The 12,187-nt window shown below is 35.7% G+C and overlaps 1 protein-coding gene across 2 annotated transcripts in view; it reads right to left on the reverse strand.

Annotated features, from left to right (window-relative positions):
• Positions 1 to 2,512: 2,512 nt before the first annotated feature.
• LOC150081086 (inactive dipeptidyl peptidase 10-like) overlaps positions 2,513 to 12,187 on the reverse strand; it is a 68,821-nt gene continuing 59,146 nt past the window's right edge. For both annotated transcript variants that reach the window (XM_090382016.1, XM_090382017.1), the window contains 6 exons: positions 10,704 to 10,779; positions 7,757 to 7,951; positions 7,376 to 7,533; positions 7,133 to 7,270; positions 6,131 to 6,204; positions 2,513 to 4,842 (listed from right to left, as the gene is read on the reverse strand). In XM_090382016.1, the coding sequence (XP_090238142.1) occupies positions 4,702 to 4,842; positions 6,131 to 6,204; positions 7,133 to 7,270; positions 7,376 to 7,533; positions 7,757 to 7,951; positions 10,704 to 10,779 (782 nt within the window). In that variant the 3' untranslated portion in view covers positions 2,513 to 4,701. The remainder of the gene's footprint in view (positions 4,843 to 6,130; positions 6,205 to 7,132; positions 7,271 to 7,375; positions 7,534 to 7,756; positions 7,952 to 10,703; positions 10,780 to 12,187) is intronic.

A 12,187-nucleotide genomic window follows, 5' to 3' on the forward strand; every position in this document is an offset into this window, starting at 1 on the left:
GTGATCTGATTGAGGCGTTTAAGACTTTTAATGGATTGAGAAAGCTCGATGCTAGTGGCACCCTTCTTGCTCAACCTGAAAAGGCATAAATACAAATTGAGGAAAGATGGTTGCAGGACAGATTCGCGTACAGCCAGAGGTGGCTGATTGTTAGAATAAACTTCCACCTCTTGTTGGGGAAGTGGGTAGCTTGAATAAATTCAAGAAAAAACTAGATAAATTATTGGAGGGGATGGACAGGTAATGTGGGAAGGTTTTATTTTTTATTGGCTGATGCACTTATTAATCCACCTGTTTCTGATTGACCAGCTCAGATCAACATTGAACTCGTTCACTCTTTGCTGGAAGCAGATTGCAGAGTTATAAATCGAAAATTTGCTCAAAGACTCCATAAAACACATACCATTGTTATATTGGAAATGACTGCCTTAAAAGTTAAGTTAGTGGTTTCCACACGAACTTACTGATAATAATTGCTTTCAGCGATCTCCAGGAGAAGGCAATGTCCATGAACTATTTCTAGGACGTTGTTACACATGCGTATGAGTTAAACCGTGGTTCAAATCCTCATGACTGTAAAATGCGATAATGATTGTATTCATTGTCGAAATGATTATTTTTACTCTCCTCTAACTTATATGATCGTTTCGAAGAAAATGGGAATTTTCAGTTGTGGAGCATTAAAAATAGGAGATAACAATTAAAGGCATTCATCCATACGTTGGTTTAATCCAGGCTAAAAAATAAAAACATCGAAAGAAATCATTCTGAAAACAAAAAAAAACAGTATTTTTATTTTTGCATCGACTGTACACGTATTTTTAGTTATCCACATTACATCCAGCCTTTTTGTCTGGAAGTTTACAATTCCGTATAGTTTGTTTGCTAGTTTTTTTGAGAGGAGAACTTTATCCTAAATGCCTACTGTTTATAATCAAGCTAAGCACTGCTACAAAAAGGTCATTCTCATACATACACACACTGCGAAACTCTGATTATTCCTAAATAACAAATTGCTTCCATCGCTAATTTTTAAGAACACTCACACAGTTAAACTCTCTCTTGCCTATATATGTATATATGCGTATATAAATGCACGCGTGTGCATATACACACACACACATTATCCATATATAAATGGCCACGGTATATTTACAGGCTGTAACACATATAAGTTGTTTATGTAAACATCCACTTAGAGACGATAAGTATTTCTCAAATTAAATAATATAAAGTGATTTGCGGATCTATTTACAATATGTACAGAATGAAAACATCGATATTAGTATACAGTGCATATCTGCAAGCAGAAATCTTAATTAAACAGCTTAGTTCTTAAATCAGAAAGATAATTAGTGGCATTGGAATTATAGAAAAATACATCCTCTCTTCTTTAATTTTTTTCCTCAAAGAGCAGAGGGGTTTCCAGCTTAAATTAAAAAAAAGCTCATTAACTGCCCTCATCCTGAAAAATTATTTTCGCGAATTTACTTTAATGGAAGGGAGAATATTAATTTGGTGTACGCTGTTTCCATCTTAACGACTGTCTTATTCTCGATATCGGAATAATGTACGAGTCTCGGTGTGTCATGCAGGAGTGGATTGGAAAGTGAAGAAGGAGCATTGAAGGAGAATATTGGAGCATCAAAAAGAGTGGGAGTAAGGAGAAGTGAGAGTGTACTACAGAGAAATAGGAAGTGTACAAATATCCTTCATCTTCTCCGTACAGGAAGAGAAATAAATTAATTTCTCAGCAGCGAATTGAACTCAAATGAAGTGTTATTTGAAATTTTTATCTTATATGGACACAACAAACTAGTCATGACGTGTACTTTAATTAATACACTGATTATCGTTCAAATTATGAAACTAAGTTAATTTTTTGTAGAATGAGCCAAATTATGAACGTCATTTTCGGAGAAGAAGTGGGCTATTTGAAATCGAAGTTCATATGTTGTTTATATTTAAAATCTAGTGTCAGTGAAATCTAATTGCGAAATATAAAAAGTTTAAATTTTCTTTTTCTGTTTGCATCCTTCTTAAATGGAATTTTTTTTTTATCTTTGTGCCGTTTTTCTGAAACTTGTAAAGACAATTTAAGGCAACTCATAAAATAGGCTTAGTTTTAAGAATTGTGCCTTTATTCGTACGAAAAGAATTGCGATTTTTTTTCGCATTTTAAGGCATTTTCGTTGTACTAGTTTCGGCGCACACGGTGCACGAATAAAGCAGCACCAGCAAAGCACGATGTGCTAGATAATTTGTGAGAATCTTACTTCGAATCACTGCAGATTTTTCAGCCTATTCAAAAGAAAAACTTTTTGCATAAGCTGCGTTCCAGTATTAGACCAGTTAATCAAATTATGAGAAGGTCTAGCATTGTATACTCTCAGATTACAGCTTATTTTATTAATCATAGCGTACTGATAACTACAAGTAGAATGATATTACATGATAGGTAGTAGATTATATTGATTTATTTGTGTAAACTTGAAGGAAATTTTGGTGTAGAAAAACTTTCGCCCAAATAAAATGATTGACAAAGTCGCTATTATTCTTAGGAATTCCTTGAGCGATTTCGAGCACAAAACAGGCAGAACATTTCCCATTACAAATAACCACACATTATTTAAAGAAGGCATTTCTTATTTTTAAACTTAATTTCTGAATGATTCATATTCCTTGACTGTTTGGGCATTTAAACTTGACAAGTTGAAACAGCCTGGAATCTTAACATAGCTTTCGGGCAACCTGCAGTGTCCTTGAGAGGCACTTCAGCCCTTTAATACGCCTTGAACTATTTCATTTCGATAAAAAGAACTGACACGCCTAATTAAATAAGAGAGATTTCCATATTTTACATATTTCCATGTTAAATCCAGTTCCCAATTTTAATAGCATTCTTTTTTAATTAAACAGGACTTGTTCCTTACAGATTAGACTGTTACTCTTTCAACTGATACTTTCACGAAATAGTAGTCATATGTGATAACCATTAATATGAGAATTTGTTGTATTTTATTGCATGTGAGCCCTGTCAGTTATGTTCGCATTGAATTCGATATCCGAGACACCAAAATGCCTTTAAAAATAAGGTATTATATTCAAACTGGACACTTTTCACCTGTTTTGTTTATTCCCTAAGCTAGTCTTGATTACATAATGAACAGTTTGCATACACGGACTGATTTAATTCGCAGTATGTCAGCACCACCGTACACCCACTCAAGTTTCTGCGAACTACCGGTGGATGGAAGGAGAGTGTATATCCAAGAATATGCTCACACAGTTGCTGATTCTGATATATTGTTTGATTATTGTCTAAGTTATGTGACTGCTGCAGAGACAGAGAGAGAAATGTTCGAAGAAAACTGCAATTTTCAAGTGCCAAGCATTAAAGAAGTCTAGAATCCGTGGCTGATAACTCAAGGCCTCGATATCCAAAGACTTCTAACACTCCGGAGTAAGTTGCAAAGGGAGCTTCTGAATGAAGACAAGAGAATTGCACTCCATCAGCTCAACAGGATGCCAATGTCATACGAGCAACATTAATAAAACCCAAGTGAATATATGTAAGGAACTCCTAAAGCAGTGGAGCATTTCTTAATCGCATAGTGCCTGGTTTTGAGATATGGATCTGTCATTATGATCCAGAAACAAAATGATTCACATCTACATAACTTAATGCCACTTTGCAACTGCCAGACAATATGGCAGAACTTGCAATTACTCTTGTACATACACTTTCCTGCAGCCTACCGGGAGTTTGCCGAAACTTGAATGGTTGTACGGTGGCATTGCCATTACGCGAATTATGATCAGTCTGCGTAATTTCATACAGGAGTCTGTAATATCCCTAAGATGGAGCGACACCCCTAATAAGTTAAGCGACTTCATTTTTAAACATTAATAAGGAAGCTAAAAATTATTTTTGATAGATAGAAATCGTAAATGCAAGAAAGAACACTTTGGGTATCCTGACATTTGTAAGACCAACTAAATTAGTTGATTTAGAGGAAAAGAAAAAAGTATTTTTGTGCTATTTTTTAAGTAACTCGAGGCACTTCTTACGAATCATCTTGCTTTGGTATATTTAGCAAAAATAAAGCGGCTCCACGTACAAATGTTGACAAGAGTTTTAACCCTCGTGCAGAGAGAGAGAGACAGAGAGAGACTGAAAAAAGCCATTTTTACACCATTGCGTGATTTGCTGATATCAAAATTCTAGATTGTCGTCATCCCCATGCATATATGTGTTGTTGATGTGCCGTGATAATGGATATTACTAGCAGTCATAACGCCGAATATGAAATAGAAGTGAACAAATGCATTAGCTATTTTTCAGCCCTTAAAATATTCCCCCAAAAAGTAGTACTTTTCTTCCCCAGGAATTAATGCATCGAAGTGATTTTCATCTCACTTCAGACAGGAGTTGGTTGTCGACAATCAACGGGGAAAGGTCACATTACTTTGCACTGAACTACATTGATTTTCTAAAAAAAAGCTCTTGGTTATCTAACTTATCACTACATGTCGCCTATTGACAAAACTTTTGAAGAATATTTACAATCCGCTGTTCAAATATTCTCTTTTTTTGCCTTTTTCCTTCGTTTTGCTGGCCTCTAGGAAATATCAACTTTAAGGCCTTCGCTCTTTGAAAAATAAATGGATGGAAGCCGTTTTCAACATTTCTCCAATCTACTATCTTCCATCTTGAATTATGACGTTGTACACTTCACTGTTGTCTCCCGAAACTGAAAAACAGTCCTGAAGAAATTCCTCCATGGTGTTATGAAGGTGGAACCTGACGTTTGATAATTCGTGTCCCTCATCTGGATAGATCTAAAAAAAAATAAAAAATACATTTAACATCGCATTAATCAAGAAATGCTGGTGACCTAGTGTTTAGTGCAAAACCAGATTACTCCAGTTTCAGCAAATCATCTGATCCAAAACTGTTATGAAATATGCTATGAAAATTTCCCTATTAAGGATAAAAATTAATAAAAATTCAAGTAAAAATATTAAGGTTAAAGATGGGATCAAAAGTGGAAAAATCATTGAGCAAGTGTACGAATTCATAAATTTAAGAATTATCAGAATAGAATAAGAATCTCGATTATAAAGTACAGACGTGGATTTTTAAATAAATAGCAGTACAGTATACATCTCTATTACCCTGGTGGCAGCTTAGCTGGCATAATACATTGACATCTGCCACTTATTCCTGGTTGTTTTTCATCCCTCACAACATGCAAATCGGCTCATAAACACATTTGTTCAGGCAAATGAAATTACGAATATGAATGATAGCCCCAGTGCCATTGAAACAATTTTATTTTTATTAATATAGTTTCAATATTCTTTTTAAAAAATCCATATGCAACGTAGCACTTTTAATTTCACCCGTCTGGAGTCCGGGTTAGGTAACCCGTTAGAAGTCTTACTCAACTTGTCCACCTTGATCATATAGATATGCATTCCCTGTTTTTAGAAAGCTTGATACAAGTCTATAAGGGGTGTTTTATTTGGCCTGTTTAGATATTTGTTATTGAATACCTCTTCGCATTTGGATGCAAATCAATTTTCCAAAATAAACACATATTCTTCTCAAAGGAAAACCAACTGCATTCCATATTTTAACGAACTTTACCACTATAATATATTCTCCACTGCTCCTCAAATTCCAATTCTATTGCAGTGAAACTTCTTTCCGCCATCAATCTAAAGAAATCCCACTAAATATCTTCTCCTCTTCATTTCTCTTTCCACTCCACAGTTCTGGCAACAGACTGGAAGAAAATTCAACCTTAAAATATACAAAATGGTCTGTGTTTTGAAAGTTGAGTTTTCTTCTCAGTTTTCTGGGAGTATTTCATGTTAGGACAGTAACTTTAGCGCAAAAAATATCTTACTTATATGCTAGTGACCAGGAACTGTCCCAGGATTATCGAAAGGAAGTGAACTAAACCAGGGAATCATCAAGCTTTACTTATAACACTGCGGTAAAAAGATGACATAATTTTTCATATACTAGGGAAGGACCACTCCTGTCAATGACTAACATATTTCGATGAATTTATAAGTAAAGTTTGATTAATAATAAATATTAAAAATAAATGTCACTCACTTGTTGTCTAAAGGTGACCCCGGCGTCTGTTAATGCCATTGCGTACATCATGGTGTGTTGTATATGAACCACAGCTGAAACAGGAGGAGTCAAAATGAATTAGATGCAGTGTAAAATTCAGAGGTCATTGAGATTTTGTGGTTACTTGCGGGCTAAAAGGAAGAACGTGGTTTTCAGAGCTTTTTTGAATAATATCAAGTCGTAAACACTGAACGCAAGCTTTGTACTCCACAATTTTGAATCCCCAATCGCCCCAAGAAGCTGGATTGTCCTACTTACTAAACAAACTGTAGCCAAGTTGGTCTTTGCTTGGGTGAAGCATTCAGCGGCTGAAACCAGAGATCACATATTCTGTCCAGCAAGTAACCACAAGCTCTGGATCGACTCTGTTTCAAAATAATCTCTGAAAAACTTTTACTTTATTTCAAATTCCAACAGATATACGTATTTGTACCTCATATATTACACAACACAATATGGCCTTAGATATTAAATGCACTACAAAAATAATAGCGTATGTTAATCCTCACGTTCATATAAGAAAATTTTATCCCCACTTCCTTAAAATAATACCAGACTTTTAAGTCCTAACCTAAATGCACTATTATCTTTAGTGAATCAGTTTGCTTCATTATCACCATAAGATATAGAAAAATAAATTAATTCTTCCTCCATTTGAATCCGCTCAACTCTTTTTATAATTGACATATTACTGATCCAATCCACCAGAGGGACTGCAACCCTAAGTGCTTATTTTAACTTTTTCAAAGCATTTTACTCGGTCACAGCTGATCTTTTGCTATCGAAGGTCTGGGTTCAAATCCTCTGGGAACAGATGGAGTTTTTATGAGCTTTTTATCAACGCCACAAGATTAGTTGATCTCGAGCGATGGTAATATGTTTTTGTCTCCTGTAAACATACTCTGGTTTACACAGATTACATTGAGAGTTTACGGATATCGTCATGAAATTTTATGGATTGTTCGTAATAACAGGACTTACCATCTGCAGTGCCATGCACTAAAAGCAGCTTCTTTCCTAAAAGGTTTGCTGCCTTCCTTATGAGGTCTGACTTTTCGTAGCCGATGTAGTTATCATCTTGTCTTGGAGTCCGCATGTACCTTTCCGTGTAGGCTGAATCTGAAACGGAAAATCAGAAATCCTTACTTTCTTTGCAATTAGACTAGCGGGTACTTCCAAAATGTTACACCCATGCACACACAAGAACCATCTTTCAATACTTACTGTAGTACCACCAATTTGTTATTGGAGAAACTGAAATTCCGCACCGGAAGAGTTCGTTATCATCAGCCAGGGCCATTGCAGACAGGAATCCACCATAAGCCCACCCCCATGCGGCAATGTGATTAGGATCCACAAAGGGGAGGTCGTCCCTTAAATATCTAAAGAATAAGAAACACGCCATTTAGGTACGAATTCCTTGGTCTACCTTTTAAAAGTAGAAAGAGTGTTGAAATTGCTAACGATGCAGTTGCCGATAATTCACTGATACAATTATTTCTTCGTGCATTCTCGCTAATGAATATAAAACTCGAAAATACCTACCACTATCTTATCTCATTTCAACAACAGATGAAATGCATGCAATCAGAAATTAAGACCTACCTCGTTACAGTAAGTTGATCTTCGACATCCGCTGTGCCTAGTCTACGATATATTTCGTGTAGGAACTTATCTCCTTGATTGCCACTTCCACGGCCATCGATCAAAGCGTAGATAAAGTTGTACTTGCTAGCTAAATACGTTCCCCAGTGAATACTGAACTCATCCGTTATCAGCTGACTTCCTGGTTTTCCATCCCTGCAAGTATATTTCCCAAGATATAAAATAATGCGCATTCATTGAGTTAATTCCATATATAAGGAGACTTTTAAATACAAAATACTGCCATTAATTAATTGACAGATATGTCGATATTTTGGAAATCTCTGAATCAGAATAATTTAGTAAGGGTGGCTCAGTTTGCAGTGAAAATTATTTTTACACCAAATTGTAGTTTTTCATATTATTACGACAGTTCACTTAAAGTGACAAATGCTTTTTGAAAGAAACCGTTCCTTCCATTGTCCTCTAGAGAGCTGTATTGTCTGTTATGTTCAGGACATTAAGCCAACGTCTGTGACTTATTTTAATTATTGCGTTAATTAGCAAAGCATTTGCAGATTTATTGGATGATTGTTTTCTACAGCAGCATGTTCGAGAGGCAACTAGAAAGAGTGTATTACTCTTCATCTGATTATCAGCAGTGATCATTCGTGTATTAAGAATTTGCATATAAAGGAACCACTAGGTGGCAGTGATCACCGTGTGCTGAAGTGGGATTTACTCAAAGAGGTAACTACCATCTGGGGTAAAGGGAAGGGTTTTTGCTTTCTTAAAGGCGACTACGATGGTCTGAGACAGTATTTAAATTCTATACAGTGGGACCAACTGATGATGTTACCAACAGCAAATTGAAAATGGGAAGCATTCAAAGAACTTATCTTGGAAGCTACTAGGCTTTACATACCAACTAAGAAATATTGTTCAAGGTTTAGGCCTAAATGGATGTCAGATGAACTAATTAGACATGTGACAGAGAAGAAAAATGGATGGGATACATATAAATTAATATGATAGATATAAGCTGGTCTGTAACCAAGTTACGAAGGAGGTTAGGCAGGCGAAGGCAGATTACGAGAAATCCTTGGCAAGGGATGCAAAGAAAAACAGCAAAGAGTTCTTTACTTATGTAAACTCTAGAAGGAAGGGGATGAATCAGATTGGTCCACTTGATATCGATGGGTCAACTGTTGATGATCCTGCTCAGGTGGCTAACAAACTAAATGAGTATTTTGCATCTACATTCACACATGAGAAGTTATTCAGGAAGGGGAATGCCAGAGGTTAAGTAAACTCTGGCAGTGAGCTAGATTATTTTGTAATAACGAAGAGGAAACCGGAGGAGAAATTGTTAAAGATAAACATGGGTTTGTCAAGGGGAAGTCTTATCTGACCCGTTTGATCAGATACTAAGATGTGGTCACAAAGGAACCGAATGTCAAAAATAATTTTGGTATCATATACTTGGATTTCAGGAAACTTTTGATACTGATGCACATGGAAGACTGCTGTACAAATTGGAGAGGTATGGCATTAAGGGCAAGTTGCTACAATGGATAAAATTATGGTTGAGTGAGAGAAGACACAGTGGTAATCAATGGGTACTGCTCTCCGTGGACTAATGTTATTAGTGGAGTCCCGCAGGGTTCAGTGTTGGGTCCATTATTGTTTTCAGTATTCATTAATGATATTGATGATGGTATGTCAGGCTTAATGTCCAAGTTTGCAGACGATACGACGGTCGGCAGGGTTGTTAATGACACTATGCTGCTGCAACAGGATCTAGAAAAGTTGAGCAGATAGTCTGAGAGGTGGCAACTGAGGTTTAACATTGATAACTGTAACGTACTCCATATGGGAAGCAGTAACCCCCGAGTAACGTATCAACTGTGTTTAAGAAATCTTTATCAACAACGTATAAAGGTTGGATTGCACTACAATGATTTTTTTTTCAGTTGAACGAGATAAAAGTGAGCGCTGTGCTCACTTTTATCTCGTTCAACTGAAACTTTATGCTTTATACGAGTACAAAGTGTACTCGTATAAAGCATAAAGACATTGTTTGTTTGGGGATTTATTAGGCGCATCGTCATCAGTGGTCCATAGTGTGCCGCGATTCTCTTCCACCCTATTCAGTAGACCAGTGATCCTATAATTCTGATTTAATACAGTAAATTATGATATTTTATGACGACTCAATAGTATATTAATCCCTTTCCATAATAATTTTCCATATACACTAAGCTGCCAAAAATCATGGAACAGTTATCACATACTGTATATATGAAAAAGTGCTTCATGTGTATTTGAAGAAGAAAGCTGGAGATATTGTGCTCCACTCTCACAAAGCTTTCATGAGCTCTGTGTAAGAAGACAGCCCTCTTGACCTTTTCCTAATTCCACATTTCAGTTCTTCCCAAAGTATTTTGTTTCAAATATTTCAGCATACCTAAGCACGCCATCAGACTAGAAGAGCGTATCTACAGGAAAGATTTCCGTTGATTCATAGGTCCAGAATCTTATCGCCTTGCAACTTACCCATGCATAATTTGTTTGTTTGTTTGTTTTTATTTATTATATTATCAAATATTGTGGGCTGCAGCTCTTCCGTGATAATTCATGGAATACAGCTCTCCATACAGCTTTCTATCGTGGAAACTATTTCTTCAACACGTTAGTGTCTCTTGTAAATGTTGAATTCCAGGATAATCACTGTACAATTTAAGATCATCTTTACAGGCCAAAATATTCAAAGTAACTATTTCGGGCATTCGAAATGGTGTCCCATGACGTTTATTAGAATTGTGTAATGTAATCAATTATGTAATTTGTAATAATACCTATTATCCTTAAATACCACGTGAGCCTTAACATCAATTTAAAAAAAGGAAAACTCCAAATAGAAATTTTAAATTCTTCGACAATTTGTAGGAGAGTAATATATGCTTACATATTTAGCACCAAGGGATATCTGATAATCTCTTCATCGTGAAGATCAGGGGGTAGCAGAAGCCTCACATTAGCACCTGAGAATTGATTTAAAATATCTTTTATTTAGATAATTAAAATGTGATTAATATATGATTAAATTCATTTTATATAATTTCATAACTGATATGAAATTTTAATTCACTTAAAGATATAAAATAGCAAATATCGCAACCTCTAGGAGAATTTTCTAAACGTTTAATTTTATAATTCTCTAAAAATATATTTTACTTTATAATATTTATAAAAAAATTTACTTTAAAAATATTTTATTAAAATTAGTGACAACTCGAAATATTTTGCTTCTGATTATATTAATAAATTAAAAATTGTTTCTTTAACTATATTAAAATTAGATAGGTTAATTACATTTCAATCTGACATTCGTGCTAATATTCAGTTTTTCAAAACATAATTGATATTTTGTAGTTATAAATGCTGACACTAGATGGCAGCATCGTCAGATTTAGATTTTTTTTTTTTTTTATGTGAACCCCAAACACGAGAGGTATTAGAGCCTATAGTATTTAGTACCGTGCTTGGGTTGGAGGTTGAGAAGATGAAAGAAGATATTTGTTGACATTGGACTTGAACTTCTGTAGATTGTAATTTTCAGGAAATACGTATGAAGGAAGGTTGTTCCAGAAAACGGCAGTTGAATGAATAAATGAGGAAGATGAAAAGTTGGTTCTGTGGGTTTGAAGTTGGACAGTAAATGGATGTTGGCTGGTGGCGGCACGTGTTCGGACTGTTTTGAAAGAGAGAGCGGGAATTATAGAAGCCAATTCAGAAGAACAGTGCCCATGGAAGTATCTGTAGAAGAGGCATGCAGCAGAAACAGGGCGTCTATGAGACAGCGAGTGGAGAGACTCTGTTAGAGATGAATCATTAATTAACCTAACTGCCCTCTTCTGAATGGAATCAAGACGCCTGAGAGAGAGGTTTTGGGGGCACCACCCCAGATGTGGGAACAATATTCCACGGCAGGGCGGATCTGTGATTTATACTGAGTGAGCAGCTGTTTGGAAGAAAAATAACGGCGAGAGCGAAAGAGAAAACCAAGTTTTTTAGATGCAGAGGAAGCAATATTTGTAATGTACTTGTGCCAAGAGAGAGAGATTAGAAGTCAGGGTAATCCCCAAAAGAGATAAATCATTTTGCCTAGAAATCGGAGTGTCACTAAAGACAAGCATAGGTGCACAACAATCCTTTTTGCGAGATATAAGACAAGACTGAGTTTTAGAAGGGTTGAAATCAACTACGTTATCTTTGCCCCACTGGAGAATTACCTGAAGATCGGCATTTAAGGAATTAGTAGCAGATTTTCGAGAAGTTGAAGCTGATTGAGCAGAACAAGGTTTCTCAAAGTGGAAAGTGGAATGCAATGTGCTATCATCGGCAAAACTATCGATAGGATTGCCAGTCAATGGAAGAAGGTCATTAATA

This window comes from Mastigoproctus giganteus, chromosome 9 (genome assembly GCF_048544385.1).
Source record: "Mastigoproctus giganteus isolate SK-2022 chromosome 9, ASM4854438v1, whole genome shotgun sequence".
Lineage (NCBI taxonomy): Eukaryota > Metazoa > Arthropoda > Arachnida > Uropygi > Thelyphonidae > Mastigoproctus > Mastigoproctus giganteus.